This window comes from Diabrotica undecimpunctata, chromosome 2 (assembly GCF_040954645.1).
Source record: "Diabrotica undecimpunctata isolate CICGRU chromosome 2, icDiaUnde3, whole genome shotgun sequence".
Taxonomy (NCBI): domain Eukaryota; kingdom Metazoa; phylum Arthropoda; class Insecta; order Coleoptera; family Chrysomelidae; genus Diabrotica; species Diabrotica undecimpunctata.
Window position 1 is genome coordinate 156172985 of NC_092804.1, and position 20607 is coordinate 156193591.

Consider the following 20607-nt stretch of genomic DNA (forward strand, 5'->3'; position numbering starts at 1 on the left):
ATTATATAGTATTAGTTTCTTTGTAAGTTTCTTCACTTTGGGATTGGGTGAAATATTGCTACTTTGCAATTCAGCTAAAGCAGGTTGTAGTATGCTACGTCTGAGTGAATTGGCTTAGTATAGAGTGAATAAATAATAATATACAAATATTATTTCAATCCTTATTTTTTTAATTGTATGTTTTATTGTCACTTTATTCGCGGAATTTTAAGATGTTTATGTCATATTTGCATGAGTAAATAATATATATAAATCATTTCCAGGATGCTTCACGTATCTTGTGAATGGTCCCAGTGATGTAATACAAATATGATGCGCCACTATTACTTTTTAAATGCAAAGTGTTAAATATTGAACCAAATTGTGTATCAACTTAATTGCCGAAGAAGTGAAAAAATAAATATTGACTTCTTGACAATAAAATTGTAATAAAATTAGTAGGGATGTGATAATGTGCTAATGTGCTAATGTGAAATAGATTATATTATGTATCATGGAAATATTTATTTTTTAGTTTTAAAAATAAGAAATCATCTTGCTAGTTGAACATGGAATATTATATTGTTATTTTGTAAGTTTTTTTCTGTTACGTTAAAATCACAGTAAAAAGGTAGAAAGCTGAACATAAACCATGGGCTAAGTACATTATTCAGTTATTTTGGATTACATATTTTATTTCATTTGACAACAATTTTAATAAGACCAAAAGAAAATGTTGTATTCATTATTTAGGACACAAATTATATTTCTACTTTGATTTTTTTTATATCCTGTATGTCATTACTGAATAATGCTATTCAAAAATACCAATAACATGCTGAGTATTATTATATGTATTTGTTGACAACAGCGGGGTAAGTGCAAATGGAAAAAATATTAAGCTTTTTTCATAAATTGAATCGTTTGTTATTTGATAATAATAAACGCTGTTATAAGTATTTATTTCTTTTAACCCTTTCGTTTCCTAGCTTCCAGCGTCTTTTATCCAAACAATGTTGTTGTGTTTTCTATACCACTGCTTCATCGACAGCTCTTTTCCAGTATTTTCAGTGTTTCGGCCTTCCTCTTTTTTTTCTTCTAGGTGGCGTCCATTCTCAAACTTTCTTTGGCCATCTCTCTCCAGTCATTCGCTATAAATATCCGAGTCAATTTTGTCGCTTAGCTTCAATTATCTCAAAAATATCTACATCGGCCTCCAGCTGTGCTAAGATATCCAAATTTCTTTCTTCTAGTAATTATGCAGAAATTCATCTCCAGAAATTTATCTCCATGACTTTATTCTGTTCCATACAGTCCAAGGCGTTCGATAATAATTTTGTCGTTTTTAGTGATTTTACCGCTCCACAGCAGGCTGTTTGGTTGCCTAGTTTCTGCTCTCACTTGGCCTAATCTTGAGTTTATTTCGTTATTGCTTTCGCTAACAGATCTACATTATACTCCTAGGGATTTAAAAGTTTCTTTTTCTTCTTATTACTTTTGCTCCCATGTACAGATCATTTGCTTCGTTTCCTACTACTAGATATTCAGTTTTTTACGTGTTTATAGTGAGGTCCCATTTGATATATTCTTCATTTAGTTTTCGAATCATATAATCGAATGTCTACTTCATCGTCTGAGGGATTCAAGTGGTCAAAGCTTGATTGAGGTAAACTGAACAAAGGAGGAGCTATGCAGCAGCCTTGTTTTCGAACCTTGTTGATGGTAGTTTTGCTGCTTCATTTGCCTTCGACTTTAATGTATGCCATCATACCTCTGTACATCTTCTTTGCAGAGTTGATATTTTGTTAGTTTAACAAATAACCAGAAAGTCTGGAGATCGTATTCTAATTTTTTATATTAGAAGGTAAATATGCTATCCGTACAAGATTTTCTCTCTCTGAAGCCATTTTGTTGTTTCAACAATAAATTATCTCTCTTCCGTCCTGATTCCGCGGAGGAAGGGTATAGTGTTCATCGTGATGTTGGCTTTGATATCGTGGTGTCGCTTGGAATGTTGGCAATTGTCGTTTCCAATTTTTCGTAGAATTTATCGACTTTTATTTCGTCTGATGTGCTGGTTGGCGCATTAACTTGTATGATATTGAGTTTAGGTGGTTTGCCTTACAGTTTAAGAGAAATATCCTATCGGTCACAGCTTTGAATTCGATGACAGATTTTTGGAATCTTGTTAAAACCTGGTATGGTAGCCCATGTGTAGTTCTGGGTCACACTGCCAGAGAAGTAAACATAATTACCATTATATGTTCTAAAATGGCCCTTTCCTAACCAATGCGTTTCGAAAAGTCCAGAGATTTTAATGTTATACCCTGCCAGCTCCCTTGTACGTTCCAAGTACAGACATTAATTAATTTCCTGTGTTTAAATTTCTGTGGACCAGTAGCTGAATTTCCACACGATGCCTGATCACTAACATTCGTGTGGTCGGTATACACTCCTTGACCAGGACTCAAGGTAGCACCAGTAGTCACCCGAACTGCGTGACAAAATCCGAGGCATTCTATTAGACATCACGCATAACTTTCTTGGGAATGATAATGCAATTAATTTCCCTGCCAGATTGCATCGCAGTATCACAATCATTCTGCTGATATATCCATGAAAATCAAATGATAAGCCGGTCCAGGACAATTTCCTATGCACTTTATCTTGGTACTGCTGGTCACTGCTGCCATCTGTCATGAATATTTAATGACCTTCCGGTCAAAGTGTGAGAAGGGAAGGATATATGGGGATCAGATGTAGTACAGGATTGGTACCTGTTTTCTCTTAGAGAGGAACTTGGGAGAGAAACAGTAGCTGGTGTAGGAACAGGGTTGCCAAGCTATGAAGTAGTCTGTCCTTAAAAGAATACTACCCGCTACTGTTATTTCCAACTTATTTCTTTTATTTCAGTAATCCTACAGTTTTCTTTCCTGTTTGTTCTGAGGTTTTTTACTGTTTTCCATGCATCCTTTGATTTAGTTGACCCTATGTATAAGTTAATTTTTTTGTATTTATTTTCCCATGTGGCAGTTCTGGCTTTTGTAAACGTTTTACTTAAAATTTAAATAAACAAACCAATTTTTATTCACCAAATCGTACATTAACGTTGATTTTTTTTTCCTTCGAATAATGTAGCATATATTGCAGATTGCTCATCTTCTCAGCTGACAAGTTTGTTTTCATATGTATTTGTATAGTACATCCACTAATAATTTTCCAACATAAACATGTCTCATTCTGGTATCAAAGAGACCGCCTTTCACTGTTTCACTGTTCCTAAAAAGATTCCAGTAAAGAAAGAATTAATTAGAATGATCAAAAGTCGGAATTTTAAAAACGAATACGTTATTGACAGCATTTGCAGCAGGCACGGCCATACTCTTTTGCGATTACCCTCATACTATTGCATTTTTAATCCAATTGAAATGGTTTGGGGTACCGTAAAAAAACGATTGCGAAAATATAATCAGTCACCAACATTAAGCGCAATGGCCATTGAGAATATTCGAGAAATAATTAGTGGCATTAATAGCGATGTGTGGAAAAATTGCGAAGCTCATGTTGTAAAAATAGAAAACGAATATCCTGTTTTACCGGCAATAGCATCAATAGTTATCCAACCTGGGAACGATTCGACTTCAGAAGACTCTGACGATTCTTTTCAGTCCTTCTAATTAATTTCTTTACAGCTATCGCGATGCATCTTGAACACTAGTATTCATTATTATACAGTGTGTCGCATTTAAGATGAAGACACCTCTATATATCAGCTACTAAAATACATACAGATTTGACATTTTGCACAGTCATACATGTTGATAGTGCACATTTTTTTAAAATAGTCATCTGAAATTTAAATTTTAAACGCGGCTTACTGCGAATCCACAAACAGGGTAAATTTTCGATATTTTGCTTCGCGTTAGAGAAATCGGAAAAACTTATTTGGAAAAGTTGTTCCACTTATTGTAACCGCACATACCAAATTTCATGACAAAATTCGCAATTTTAGTTTTTCAGTATTATTTGTAATCTCGATCCTAAATCTACAATTGGCTGTCTAAAGATGCATCTCGGGACAGCCAACTGTCCGTTTTAGAATCCTGACTACAATTGAAGAGCTTATTTCCAAAGTGTCTTACATCCATATAATGAAATCCATGAAATTACAGATTTTCATACAAATTTAACATACAAATTTTACAATTTTACAATTTTCATATGCACTTTTAAATGGTAAATAAGAAGTTGTTTTGGTACATATAACTTTATTCTAGACTTGAAGAAATCTATAAAGTTTAAAAAAAGAAAATTTAAAAAATCGAAATTTTGAATTTAAGACACTTTGGAAATAAGCTCTTCAATTAATGAAAAAAGTAAAAGTGCGAATTTTGACATAAAACTTTGTTATGTGGGGTTATAATAATATTTGGAACATCTTTTCCAAATAACTTTTTCAGATATCTCTAACTCGAAGCAAAATATTGAAGATTCACCCTGTTTGTGCATTAACAGTAGGCCGTGTTTAAAAATTAAATTTCAGTTGACTATCTTAATTGCTGGAGAGACAATCTTTTAAAATTTTCTGACAGAATGAGCCATTATTTACAGATAATTGTAAAAAAATATTATGGTTTATGTAAAAACTAAATAATAAGTCCAATATTCTTATAAATCACTAAAATTAACAAGCTTTAATTTGAAAGAATTAATTTGTTATTTATTCGATGTTGTGAGCCCGCTCCCATTTGAAAAAAAAAACTGATTCTGTCCTTTGAAGAGTCCTATTCAAAAATGCCCCGTTTAAACAAATCGAAGGTTGAAGGGTGCCGGACATTTTTGCCGGAAACAATTCAAATTCAAAAGATCACCTTTTTCTGCTACGGAAAATATTGCTCCGGTTTCTCACCAAAATCAATGTTGATACTTTAGTTTAGATACTCTTGAATCTCAAAAATACTCATTTACATATTTTTTAAGCGTCGAAAATGCATATTAGGTATCGCATTTTTCGGATTTTAAATCGCCTATATCTCCAAAACTATTAACTTTTGAGAAAAATGACATAGATCTTATTTAGAGTCACCCAAAAACCTAAAAAATATTTTTTGGAGCACAAAAGGTGATATTTTGAATTTGTTTAAAAAATTGTTTAAACAATTTCTGCCCAAAAATTGAGAAATTTTCCTGAATATAATTATGTAAAAATTAATAAAAATTATATGATTTTTCTTGAAATATGCGTTTGATAACTGATCCCTTTTCTTAATTTCCACGCCAATGGTCGGCATTGACATCAAAGAATCTCAAAAGCCGATGCTTGGCAAATTAACGATGAAAAACGTATAATGCTAAAATCAAGTCCTTCATTCTCATAGTGTTAACCCCTCATAGGAATCTTGTACATGCTCCACACTCTAAGTTTACTTAAGATTTTTCTTAACTTCACCACAATGATTTTTTTAATCTAATAAAACTGCATTTGGAAATACAATGTGAAAGTGAAACATGTGTAAAATGTACTCGCATAATAATTCATCTATTTTTCATTTAGATGGAATCCCGCCTTAGCCAGAATAAATGATAAAATTAGTAGGTTTTTTTTATATGATTAATATATTTTTTTTATATGAAAATGTATGGAAATTATTTAATAAATAATGATTATACTAATGAAAAAAATAATATATTAGTTAATTTCAGTTGTTTATTACATTTAATAAAGTTAGTAGAAAATAATTAATTAAACTCATGTTCGGTGTATTTTTTGTTTTTCAATATATAACGGAGTTTATCAAATGCTGGTCAAGCTAATCTGCTCGTTCGTTTATCTCCTCCTTCACTTTTAATAAGTGAATAAAAAAGATAGAATACCTACTTTTATAATCTTTTATTAACCACTATTTACAATATATTCTCAGAATATACGTAGATCACTGTCGGTTTACTTAATCTAAACCTCTTAAAAAAGTCTCTATCATTACAAAAATTAAAATGGTTGATTTTGTCTCAAATATTATATTCCCGCAACAAGTTTATAAACATTAAACATCAAACTCTTCGATTTTATTAAATCTTCTAATACCGGATCCATTTCTGTCAATATATAGGTTATATTTTTGATTTCGCGATAACCTACAACATAACAGACTATAATAAACACAACTTATCTTCCAGAAAACTTCTTATTCGGTACTCTATTTGGCAAATAAATATTTTATATTTTATCTGTCAGATAAGTTTATTTATGTCAATTGGTAGTTCAGATTTCTTTCCTAGGTGGAGCTAGGTGTTTAAATCTAAACTAACATAAAGCTTTAAATTATTTTGTTTATTAAATATTATCTTAAAATTACAGCAACCAGTATTTTTGGCAATTTCGCGAAAAAATTAATAGCATTATTAATTATATTAATATTTAATTAATATTATTAGTATTATTAATTAAACGTATTGTTTCAAGAACAAAATATGATCAACTCTATGAGATGAATAGATTGAAATGTCAGTTGGTGGTTCATATTCCTTTCCTGGGTGGCGTAGTTACCCTACCGGACAAACGGTGTGACTTGTCGTCCTAGAATTTTATATAGATAAATATATTCATTGACATGTTTTAAGTTTGTTTGTTCTATTATATTATCGAGGTCTTCATTTTGATTGGTCACAGTTTTAGTTTTATCATTGCTCACCTTTAGTCTTGTTTTTTTTTGGTAAGCCTAACTTAATAAAGTACATTAAAATACATTTAAAAGTGTCCTGATCATGTTTTATAATACAACATTTAATTATAGATTATTTATCTGCCATGTTACCGAAGCTTTCGAGGAAACTCAAACGTTAAGTACTTTGGATATGGACCAGATCTTGCCAAACGAAACAAATGAATTCATCCCTGAAGATTATCTAAAAAGTAAGTTATATGTACCATTTTTAAAGTTTAAGTTTCTTTATTTTCTTATTTATTTGCACCTTTATACACTTTATGTTTCATCTTTCACAGCCTCCAAACTTACATCGGTCAAACTCACAGAACTTTTAACGTATGGCAGAACACAAAAGGGCTTTCAATAATATAAGAAAATTTATACGATATTTAAATTATATAAATACGATTTTAATTTATAAGATTTATAGAAAAATAGATTCTACGTGCTCATTTCACCTTCTAAACCATAATAATTTTTTTTAATGACCGATTTCAAACACTTTACATTCAAAATAAAGGCCTTAAGTTATCTTTATAAGAATGTTTGAAAATTAAAGAATTAAAAAATACAGATTGTGAGCATTGTGGAGAGGAAAGTGATTTAGATCATATATTTTTTGGTTGTTCTAAAAACAGAGTGTACTCATCCAAACTTATAAATGATTTATTAAAATATAAAATAGCAGCTCCTTGGAATATACTATATTTATTATCACTTGGCTCTATAGATATTTACAACTCCTTAATTCAATTTTTAAAAGACAGCAAATTATCATTATAATTCTCTAAAAATTATTTAGTTAATCTTGTTACCTTTGGTTTAAACCATTTGTATAACTTCCTCCTCTCCGTGACCTAGTGTTGTTGTGTCTTATATAAATAAATGCCTTGATAGGTCCCTAGGCGAGAAGAGTGTGTCCCTGTTCTCCTAATATCGATGTAACAGTCTTTTATTTTGATAGGGCATTTAGGTAAATAATTATAATGATGACTGTCTTAGTCCTTTTGTGTCTGGCTGTATGACGATAAGTCTAAGCCAAAAAAAAAAAAAAAAAAAAATACAGATACAATTCTGAATGACCAAGTTCAGACAAACAATTCTCTCCTCCTTAACTTATTCAGTTGAAAACTATTAAGTGTAAAGGCGTACTAAACATAGATTACTCGAGAAAGGCACTCTGCCGAAACGGCTGTAGTTATAATAAACTATAATAAATTTTGTGGATGTTTTGAAAACAAAAGTTTTCAGTGTTTTTTTGTTAAATAATAATATCCCTATAAATCTGAAGAAAAAAGTTGACGATGCCTGTATATTACCAAGAGCAACCTTTGACAACAGAACTGAAAATGCAGAACTGAAATGGCAATGGGTGGGTCATGTAACTCGGCAAGATCAAACCAGATGGACAATTAAACAGGCACACTGGTGACCAAGACAGAGAAAACGTAGCGTCAGAAGACCTCAGAAGAGATAGCTTCATAATTTAAAAAAATATGCAGGAAATAGGTGGTTTGAAATGATTTTAAATAGAAGAAGACAGGATAGCATGGAGGAATATGAAAGAAGCCTATGTTCAGGCGTGGACAGAAAGTGGCCGAAGTTGCCTGAATACTTTTTTTTCTATTCGTATCACGTTAACCAAAGTGCAAATTATACCTGCTTAAATTTCTCGTTCTAGATCCATATTTTAAAGCATTGTTGCATCTATCTACCAGTAGGAAACCCCTATATACTTTGAGACGCATGGTGAGAACTTAGTTCTACGAGCAATTATTTTATCAATTTGATTGGAATTATCGAGAGCTATTTGAGTCAAAACAGATTATGCGATCAGGGTCGACACTCGACACGATCTCTTTATATTTTTATTTACGTATTTAGAATACGTACTCAATTCTATGTCCTTCCCAAGCTACAAAATATAATTTTCAGTTGGCAACTGCGTTCTGTCATGTTAATTTTCGCTTCAACAGAAAGGAAAACTTGTTTTTATATTTTATAATAGAGGAAAGTGCCCAAATGTGGACCATCCTCCTAAAGCTGACCCCTAGCTTTCTTGGTACGTTTTAATTTGAATCGTGGCGGCAATGAGTGCAAATGGTATATTAGAGTTCCATGACTCATTGGTAAAGTACACAAGCCGGCTACTTCACTTATTGCTTGCCAGTCGTTTTGCACGTGTGTTGGTTGTGTGGAAAGTTTTTACGTTGTGTTATATTTTTCATTATTTCTTCGAGATATTAGCAGGTAAGCTATTCAATCTATATGTTATTTTAAATAATAGGGTTTGAGGTCATTGTTTCTCACTATAGTTCATATAATGGTCTGGTTAAAAAATTATGACATTATTAAAATGTATGCTATAGTCGCTTAAACCGGACCCCCGTAGTTGCCTAAAGCGGACCCCTTATTTTTTAGATTTAAAACTTCGCTGTTATGCAACTTCGCACTTCTATGATTTGCAATTTTGTTACAGATTAAAAATCAATTAAATGGGGAAGGTCGAACAGAGAAAGTGGAGTCCGTCTAAAATGACTAAGTCCATTGATGCAGTTCGAAATAAGATGAAGGGGTGGAAGAAGACGAGTAAATATTTTAATGTGCCGAAGAAAACGCTGATGAGATTAAGTAAAGATAAGTAAATGGCCCAGAGAAATGGCATTAATCATCCATTCAAAGAAGAAATAGGTGGTAAAAAGTGGGCCAATCTATTTCTTAAACGGCACAAAACAAAACTGTTAGAAAGAAAGCAAAACATCTTATAGCAGGGCTCTTGGTTTCAATAAGGAAAATGCGCAGAAATTTTATCAGCTTCTGGAGGATTTGTACGTTAAAAATGAATATTATAAGTTATAGGCCTTAAAGGTAAAAGGTAGATTGCTGCCCTGACATCAGTAGAACGTGGAGCCCTTATAACGACTGTTGCTTGTATGAATGCCACTGGCTCATTCGTACCTCCTTTAGTGATTTTTCCGAGAAAAAATATGAGTGAACAATTGAAAAAAGGAGCGCCCTCAGGAACAATTTTTGCAGTGCATCCTTCAGGTTGGATTCAAATCAACTGCTTCACTCAATGGTTTAAGCACTTTATCGACTTTGTCCATCCTACAAAGGAGAAACCTCTGCTGTTACTCTTAGATGGCCATTATAGTCACACTCAAATTATTGAAGTGATCGATTTGGCAAGAACACACCGTGTTACCATTGTGTCCATACCACCTCACTCCTCACACAAACTTCAACCTTTGGACAAAAGTTTCATGAGTTGTTTCAAAACTTATTACAGTGAGGAAATAAGGCAGTGGTTAAGAAACAATAAAACGCCAAAAAATTTATTACAAATCCTTTATAAAAGGTATATAATTTAAAATTCCTTTTATAGGAGCTCTTTGGCAAAGCATAGGTACATTAAATGTCAAACAGCTGAAATTGCAATCAATAAGTTTAAAGCCACAGGAATATACCCACTCAACAAGGAGCTGTTTTTTGATGCCGAATATATTGAAGAAGCAAACAAAATGCGAGATTCATCTTTCTACGAATCCATGTCAAAGCAAAAAACGGCAGGTAATGAAAGCTCTACAGCGATCAGTGAAAAATGTGTTATGACGATGAATGAATCACAAGTTAATGCAGAGTTTGACCCAAAATCAACCGTCAACATCTTCGGCAGGTCAAGGTAATCCTGTGTTACCATCTACATCTGACAATCCTCATAGTCCAAAATCGTCTATGATAAGCCCGTTTGAAATTACTCCTATTCCAAAAATGAAAAATAGGACCACTAATAGGGGACAAAAAGCCTGCAGTTCAACAATCATCACAGCTTCTCCTTATAAATTCAAGTTAATGGAATCTAAAAAAGCTAAAGTAGCCATGAAAACTGAACAGCAAGAACGTGATCAAATTTTCAAAGGCAACCGCGACATAAAAGGTTGTTCGACAGCAGGACCTTCTAGAAAAGGGAAAGAGATAGTAAAAAGATGTCTAAATTTTGAGAAACAAGACTCGGACACCGAAGATGAAATCAGTGTCTCTTCTGGAACATCTGAATTGGACATTATTCCGGGAATGTCACCATCTAAAGAGGATGACGCTTTGTGCATATTTTGTGACAGAAAATATTCGGAAGATTGTAAAGGCGAACTTTGGGTCTTGTGCATTATGTGTTCGTTGTGGGCTCATGTGGATTGTGCTGGGGCTGATAAGGATGCCTACATATGCGATTTTTGCAGATAAATTAATAATTGTGCTAAATATTTTTGTATATTTTATGTTTTATATATTGGAAATTGTTGCAATATATGTCTATTTAAAAAGTAGATTATGTTTTCTTTTATTTAATACTTTTTTCCAATTATTGGTACAACTTTATTCATAATTTTTAAGGGGGTCCACTTTTAGCAACTATTTTCCGAATTCACCAAAGGCTGGATTTTGGAAAATACATATTTTTTATATTAATTTTTAATTATTATTAATGAAAGTTGAGTATAAATGAATTATAACGTAATGAAGTAAATGGTATGTACTTTTATAAAATTTTTTTGCTATTTTTCATACGCATGAATTGAAAAACAAAATGGGGGTCCAGTTTTAGGCATTTTCGTCTATCTTTTGTCTATTTAAGCTACTGTTTTAGTCTTAAAGTTCACTTATATCTTAGCCATCTCTTCTTGTCTCGTGTTGCTTTTATTCTTATGGCACGGCACAACATACTGTCAGTTACGGAAGTGTGTCCATACCGTGCCAAGATTATAACCCACAGCGGTAGCTTATCTCTGGGACATCTCTTAGTCACTTTTCCCTTTGTATCATGCATCCCATGAGCATGATGGTGTTACACCTCAAGATTTGTGAGCGCTCTAATAGCAGCACAAAACTCATCGTATGATGAGTCAGTTGTGGTGCGACTCTTTGATGATTTGCTGATTAAGCATGGTATTTATGTGTGAATGTATATGTATTGTATATGTATATGTATATGAATGAATATGTGTTGGTAATAAAAGCTTTCATTCCCAGACAGTATGTCCTACGTTATGTACTGGTTAGCTCATACTCACAATTTCAAACTTGTATGGTTTATATGGATTGGTACTATACATTGTTCTTTTATTACATCTATTGGTATTTAAGTTATTTACATTTTTTAGATATGAAACCTCCTACTCTATTTGGAGAACCTATGGAAGTTGGTTTTAGTATGCGAATTTATGTTATAAGCTCTATTGATGTGAACAGCATGGAATTTAGGTGAGTTTAATTTAAATAAAACCTTTAGGTTTATACTAGGTAAAACCTATTCGTAAATATAATAATATTGATTATTAATCCAAATAATGTATAAAGACAATAAAAACTGTGCTATTATTGATTCGAAAATCGAGTACAGTTAATTCATTTCACAGTAAAAATGATCACTACATTAAGAATAAGTTATTTATGCGGCATATACTAGAAAAACTAAAAATTCTAGCAAATGTTACTTTCGATTGTGATACTTTAAATAACGAATGTAAAGTTTATTATTCATATATCCATCCGAACCCGAATAAAATATTAAAAGCTATTAATGAATTCATTTTATACAGTGCGTCCATAAAGTAACGCATAAATTCATTATTAGAAAATAAACAGTATTAGAAATTCCCGAAACAGGTCGATTTTTGATTTTAATTTACTATTTTTTCAAATTATAATTTAGTATACAGGGTGAACCATCTTAGTATGATGACGTCATCACCATTTTTTTTAAATGGAACCCCATTTTTTTTCTCAATTTATAGATTTTCCTTGCTGAGCTAGCAGTAAATTAAAATTAAAAATTGACCTGTTTCGGGAATTTCTAATAGGTACTGTATTCTTAATATCCATATTATAATATTTTTAGCATAGATATGTACGTTAAACAAGAATGGCAAGATACTAGAATTACTATTCCAGATGAAATATACGAGTCTGATCGAGACGCAGTACATTTGTCATCGAATATATTCCAGAATTTATGGCAACCAGATCTGTACTTCTTAAACTCCAGAACTGAAGGTAAAATTAATCTCAAAATTAGTAAATAATGTATCTACAAATAATTTTTCATTATCTTTTATTTTATTGTGTACTTATTTTTATGGAATTATGTGCAGAAAAAATCGAAAAGAGACAAGTTATCTATAGAAAAAGATGAATAACTTTTTATCTTTATCATATATATTATTTAAAACATACATATATGTTTTGGACATCACTCCTACTAAAATGTACAATATGTAATACTAATTTTAAATCATCCGTGGTAATAAATTTGGTTGTTGAGATGTTTTTGTTATGAAGACATTAAATTTAAGAGGTAAATCTCTTGATTTCATGAAGCGGCATTATAAGAAATTTTTACTACAATCGCAGTAACGTTATTATTATTATATAGTATATTGTTGTCGTTATTGTTACCATTAGATATTTTTGTTATTATTTATCATTCATATCATTTATCCCATAACATCACAAATTATTTTCTTTATATTATTTTTCTAGTAGCCACATGACTACCTTTTTCTATCATTTCAAGATTGTATTATTATTTATGTCAAATTATAAATCACTTTTTCCATTTTTTACTTACTTCAAATTAACTTTGTAAAATTGAGGTTAGCTCTAGCTAGACTTCGCCTAGTGTATCTCGTGTTTGTAAATTTTTACAGACTAAATAAAGGCAATTTATTATTATTATTATTATTATTATTAAGGGATGTGCGACAGGGATGTATACTGTCCCCATTATTGTTCAATACATATTCAGAGCACATTATGAACCTAGCGCTAACTGACATAGACTAGGGAATACTTATAAACGGAGAACGATTGAACAACATAAGATACGCTGATGATACTGTCATTTTTGCAGACAGTTTTAAAGGTCTGCAGACACTTGTCTCCAGGGTGGCAGAAGTAAGTAGCAGGTTTGGGCTTGATTTTAACATCACAAAAACCAAATACATGGTTATAAGCAAAAATAGGATACCACCTGGCCAATTACTAGTTAACCAACAACCTATAACACAAATCACCAACTTTTGTTATCTGGGTGCAAACTTAAATGAACAGTGGGACCAATCGATGGAAATTAAGATAAGGATCAAGAAGGCAAGATCAGCTTTCGTCAAAATGAAAAAAATCTTTAACAGCCACGATATAAAATTGGAAATAAAAGTTCGTTTACTAAAATGCTACGTATTCTCCGTTCTTTTATATGGCGTGGAGTCATGGACCTTAACTAAAGTATCACTGAAGAGACTTGAAGCATTTGAGATGTGGTGCTATAGACGCATGTTGAGGATTTCTTGGATAGACAGAGTTACCAACGAAGAAGTACTACGTAGAATGGGTAAAGAGCGTGAACTAGTCATAACCATAAAACGTCGCAAACTAGAATACCTGGGCCATATAATGCGCAATGAACAACGATATGATCTACTTCGGACCATACTTCAAGGTAAAGTGCATGGAAAAAGAGGTCCAGGACGAAGAAGAATATCCTGGCTGCATAATCTGCGAATATGGTTTAACTTAACCACTACCGGACTTTTCAGGGCAGCAGTCAACAAAGTCAGAATAGCCATGTTAGTGTCCAACATCCGTAACGGATAGGCACCATAAGAAGAATTATTATTAAATATGTCTTAGATTCTTGGCATCTTCTTCTAGTTTAATTACCTCAATATTCTTAATATGTTCCGTATATAATCATAGGCTTCCTCAGGCTCAGCTCAATTTCTTCCAAATATGTTGGGTAAGTATTTTCTTCTTATTTATCTTAATATAGGTGTTCTTATGTGTTTTAATTTCACTTAAATATTAACATAAAATAATATGTTGGTCGCTAGCCAATATACAATGATTATCTGCAAACTGTCTATATCAGGGGTTTCCAACAGGCGGCCTGCGGACCCATGCCCGCGGTGTTTTTTCTTCCATGAAATTAATCAGTACATAAGTCGACTTACAGATTTTTACTTGTTGCATCTTTTAGATTAGCAACAACTGAGCTACGTGGGCATACGTGTACTGGTAGATGCAGCTGATCGACCATAGTATTCTCACTAAATTATTTTCTGAGTTCTTTTTTTAGTATGTAATGCTTTGGGTTAATTTTTATTCTTATTGTCATTTTTTTGCCCACTCAAGTCAGAATATATTATTCTAGAAATTTACCATTTTCATTAGGTCTACCTAGGGATTACTAATTTAAATTTGAATTTAAATTAGGCCCATTTTTCTTGTTGAAATGTCTAATGTAGATTGTAATATTTTGTCTTTTGTATTACTTTTCTTTGTATGATGTTAGTCTTTTTGTAACCCCTTTTTGTAAAACCATCTGAGCCCCAATCCTACAAAAACCTAGGTGTGTGCCTTCCATCTTAGAAACAAGCATGCTCGAAGAACACTGGAGGTATAATGGCGTGGTCAGATGCTGGAACACAATGAGACGCCAAAATACCTCGGCGTACATCTGGATAGAACTCTGTCTTATCGATATCACTGTCAAGATGTCAAGAAAAAAGTTAGCGCCAGAAATAATATCATCCGCAAATCAACAAATACAAAATGGGGAGCACAACCACACACTCTCTGTACTTCTGCCTTAGCATTATGTTTTTCTGCCGCCGAGTTTGGAGCGCTAGTGTGGGAAAACTCTGCTCACGCTAAAAACGTCGATGTTGCGTTAAATGAAATGGTTCGTATAATATCTGCTTGCCTGAAACCGACACCTATCGAAGAGGTCTACTCTACAGTTGGAATCGCTCCACCTGCTATCTTGTATGACCACCAAGTTAAGCCAAGTAGACTAAGATCTCGGAAAAGCTTTCTGAAAAAATCACGATTCCTTCCCGAAGAGCCAAAGACACCTATGGCAAGCGTCAGCTACAACACATTTTGCCCCCTCAGAGGAAATGGCCGCTGGACATAATTCGCCGTATCCCACATGGAAAGCGCTAAACAGACTAAAAACTGGCGTTTCACGTTGTGCTAGTAACCTGAAGAAATGGGGATACCAGGAGGACGATACCTGCGACTGTGACGCTGTTCAGACTAGTCACCATCTACTATCATGCACAGAGATGAGAGAGACCTGTACAGAAGAAAGCCTATTTTTAGCGAATGACAGGGCCATCTATGTGGCCAACCATTGGAAATACAAAATTTAAAGCTGTTGGTGTTTCGCCCACGGAAAGTAAGTAAGTCTATTTGATTTAGGTTACTTACCTTAATACCATAATCAATGTTGATTTAAAAAATAAATTATTTATATTAAATTTTGAACTTTTGTAAGTTTTACTTTTTTGTTTACATTAAGATAAATTAGTTTTGTTTTTGTTGTCATTTTTAATACTATTAAAAAAACTATTTTATCCCACTTTTACTATTACAACCAAAACTACAGAATTCTTAGAATACCTTTAGTTTCATTCCTTTATGTAGGCTAATTTAAATAAATAATTCTAAAAGCAATATAATAATTTGTTTTGTTTACAAAAACCTAATAGCCTATTATTCAAGTGCGACCCACATCCAAACCAAAAGTTTCTAGTTTGGCGCTTAATACTTTGTAAGTTGGAAAGCTCTGGTCTATATTCTTCTACAGCATCCTTCGTCCCATCAAGTTACCTGAAACGTTTGATATGAAGCAAATTTTTCGACAAGATTTTTTTCTGTCCATAATACTTTTTAGTACCGTGGTACCCTACAATAATACCCTCTGGTAGGATGCGTCACACTGTATTTTCGGCATCTTGTTCTCTTTTAAATGCATATGTAGTATATGTAGTAGTTTGATCTTAAAAAATAATATATTTTTTCTATTTTAGACAAGCCAACTATGGCTCACAAATACGCATCAGTTGTTTTGTTTAAAAATAAAACCATAAGGTTTTTACAAAAAGTGCATGCGGTTGTAGCCTGTCAAATGGAGTTTTCCAGTTTTCCCATGGATACGCAGATCTGTCCTATATCAGTCGAAAGTTGTAAGTATTAATTAAACAACGGTATTGATTGATACAAAGACACTGTCCTTTTTTTAATATATAATATTACTTAGATTAATTAACCATAACTCAAGATACGTGCCCCCTAACAATATACTAACTAACAGGGTAGTCCTTCAGGATGGGTATTATATTGCAATTATACTACAATTTTCTTGGGAGTGTGTTGGCAAAATTATACTGGGTATGATACTGATAGAAAATACATTTGAGCATCAAATATCAGAAAATCTTTTTAAGACATTATACTGAAAGGACTTTTTCCATTATCGACATCTTCTTGTAGTGCCTATCCGTTTTGGATGTTGACGACCATCATGGCAATCTGTATTGTGCAAACTGCTGCTCTGAAAAGATTTGTGGTTGTTGTGTTAAAACACGTACGCAGATTTTTTTCCTCGGTCTCCTTCTACTTTTCCTTGTAGAATTAATTGCAGCAACCCATATCTTTCGTTGTTCCTCTTGATGTGACCAAGGTATTCGATAATCGACATAACTGTCCTGAAATAATGTCATACACTAGGGTAAAATATTCCGAAAGTAAAATGTCAGGATGAAAGTATCAAAAAATTCAGGGTGGGGAGTATCACAGGAAACTTAATTAGAATTATAATTTGTAATCAGCTTAAAAGAAGAAGACTACAAATTGCTTAAGTTCAAGAGTCGAAGTAAAAAGGATCTTCTTCTTCTTTGAGTGCCTCTCCTATCGGAGATTGGATATCATTAGGGCGAATCTAATTTTATTTACTGCTGTTTTGAATAATTCGTTAGTGGTACAGCACAGCCAAACCACTCTCGTAAATTTCTCATCCAGGACACTCTTCTACAGCCTGGATTTCCGCGTCCTTGGATTTTCCCTTACATTATATTTTGTAGGAATGTGTACTTTTGTCCTCTCATCAGGTGGCCTAAGTATTCAAGTTTTCTCTTTTTTATATCCAGTATAACTTCTGGATCGTTATTTATTCTGCGTATTACCTCTTCATTTGTAATTTTATCCACCTAACTTATTTTTAGTATACGGCGGTAGCACCACATCTCAAAGCTTTCAAGATTTTTAACATTCCTCTGTTTAAGAGTCCATGCCTCAACACCGTAAAGCAAAGTACTGAATACAGAGGATTTTAACATTCTAGTTAGTAGCTGAATACTAATATCACGATTACAAAATAATTTTTTCATTTTTATAAAGATAGACCTAGCAACTTCAATACGTCTTTTTATCTCGTGATTTTGGTCACCTGTTTTATTGATGAGGGTTCCAAAGTATTTATATTCGCTTACTTTTTCGAGTTGGGTACCGTTTATAGTGAGAGTAGTGTCATGTATTGGATTCTTACTGAAGGTCGTATATTTGGTTTTTTTGACGTCATCCTTATGCCGTAGTTATTACATATCTCATTCATACTTTCAACTAGATGTTGTAGATCTTCCGCTGTTCTTACCATTATCACAGTATCGTCAGTATATCGAATGTTATTGATCACTTCTCCATTGACTATTATCCCTTCGTTTGCAAGTGAGAGAGCTTCTTGGCATATTTGTTCGCTGTAGACATTAAACAAGAGCGGTGACAATATACAACCCTGTCGTACTACTCTACGTATTTCTATTTCGTCCGATGTTTGGTCTTCTATTTTTATATTAGCTCGCTGATTCCAGTACAGATTTAATATTATTTGTATGTCTCTGGTGTCGATGTGTCGAAAAAAGGATAAAAGAAGACAAAATAATTAGGTGAAGGATAAATATTTTGGACTGTAGAGGGAAGCTACACTAGAAATGCATTTGGTATAATTGCCGATACAGAAAAGAAAGAGAGCAAGACTGTAATGCAAGACTTTTGTCAATAATATGCAAAAAAATTATTTTTGTCAATAATATACAGAAAAAATTCAATATAACATTCAACATTCAACAAAACACACTATAAATTTTAAAGTATATTTATTATATTAAATAGATAAAGCCAAAACTTAAAATAATTGTACTTTTTATACTTCAGATTTCGCATAAGAACAGTTGAAAATTAACTGTTTCTCAAAATTTTCTCTTAAAAATTTGTTTTCGGTTAGAATATAAATATTTTTATGAACAAAAAAACTTTTGACATCAACTAATGTGATACGAGCATATTTTAGGTTGGCTAAGAGACATTGGTCCACATGGGTTTGTTCCGAAAATTTTTCCCAGAAAATATTTGTCACTTAAATATCCGTGGCAAATCCTACATGTTTGGCAAGTGTATTATTTAATTTTCACAAGAACACATAGATGTTTCCTAAACTAAAGTAACACTTTCCTGAAAGCGGACTTTGTGTTTTTTGTAATTTATTGAGTGTTTCAGGTACAAAGGAGTAAGTTGCTTTCAGAAAATTGATTTGTTGTATAACGATTTCATTTTTAAATCGTTAAGCAGAAGAAATTGTTATATTTTTGTCATCAGAAAATTTAAAAATTAAACTTTTAATGTTTACAAAATAATCGTCGCGGCGTAAAAAATACAGTCTCTAACCCGGTTTTCCATCTTGTCATCTCGTTGTGGAAGAAGTGGTGTATTAGGAAGCCTGTCTTTATACAGTTGATCTCTTAACGGCTCCTTAACAAATATTTTTTACACTCGAAATTAAGTCATTTCAACATCTATCACATGAGTTGTTGCAAGAATGCAACAAAAGAAAAAAATTAGGCATATAGAAAAATTGTTACCCGACAAATTAGAACAACTACTGTAGAGAATTACCAGATAAAAAGAAGAGAAGAAAGGAATACACAAAAGAAAAAAACCAAACCATTTAAATAAGGAACTTAAATATATAGAAAACCTCAACAGAGAGAAAGAATTCAAAGCATTCTATAAGAAAGTTAACATCAACAGAAAAGAATTCAAGGTAACCACAAGATAATGTAGAAGTCATAAGGGCGACCTAATAATAACAAGGAAAGATATATTTAATAGATGGGTGGAATACTTTAACCAGGCACTTAATATAGATGAAGAAGAAGAAAACCTGGAAGACGAAAGATATGAGGAAAGGGGAACAGACGAGAGGAAAGAGGAACCACCAACGATTCTTGAAGTTGAAGATACAGTTAAAAAACTAGCCAGAAACAAATCACCCGAATAGATAATCTCCCAGATAAACTATATAAAGAAGGTGGCCACGATACCATAATGGCATTACAGCAGCTTATAAAAGAAATATGGATACAGCAATTCCTCCCCTTTGATTGGAATATTGGAATAATTTGTCATCATACACAAAAAAGGAGATATATTTGAATGTTCTAACCACTGAGGAATTACGCTTCTAAATGCAGAGTATAAAATATTTTCCACAGTATTATGTCACTGTATGGCACCATATGCAGAACGGATAGTAGGAAAATACCAGGATGATTTCAGAGCTGGTAAATCGACAACTCATCAGATTGCAACCCTGAAAGGAATTTTAGAAAAAAACACTGGAATATGGCATTGGTAATCATCACATATTTATAGACTACAAAGCAGCCTACGACTCTGTGAATAGAAGAGAAATGTTCAAAGCAATGAAAGAGCTAAGCTAGGAATACCAAATCAGTTAATAAATTTAACAAAACTAACTCTCGAAAAATTTTAATGTAGAGTACGAATTCCAATGGAACTGTCAGAAGCAAATAACGGGCTGCGCTAAGGAGACTTTCTCTCCTGTATACTGTTCAATCTGGCTCTGGAAAAAGTAATACGCATGTCACAAATCACAAACATTGGTTGAATATATAATAAATCAGTGCAAATCCTTGCCTATGCTGATGATATCAATATTGTTGGGAAAACGTAAAACGCTGTACGAGAGCAGTATGTAGCATTAAAAGAATCAGCTACAAAAATG

The 20607-nt window shown here is 32.7% G+C and overlaps 1 protein-coding gene across 1 annotated transcript in view; it reads left to right on the top strand.

The window, feature by feature from the left end:
• Nucleotides 1-445: 445 nt before the first annotated feature.
• LOC140435121 (glycine receptor subunit alphaZ1-like) overlaps nucleotides 446-20607 on the top strand; it is a 34554-nt gene continuing 14392 nt past the window's right edge. The window contains exons 1-5 of the mRNA XM_072523841.1: nucleotides 446-571; nucleotides 6774-6892; nucleotides 11846-11945; nucleotides 12583-12737; nucleotides 16556-16711. Coding sequence (XP_072379942.1) covers nucleotides 549-571; nucleotides 6774-6892; nucleotides 11846-11945; nucleotides 12583-12737; nucleotides 16556-16711 — 553 coding nt within the window. The 5' untranslated portion in view covers nucleotides 446-548. The remainder of the gene's footprint in view (nucleotides 572-6773; nucleotides 6893-11845; nucleotides 11946-12582; nucleotides 12738-16555; nucleotides 16712-20607) is intronic.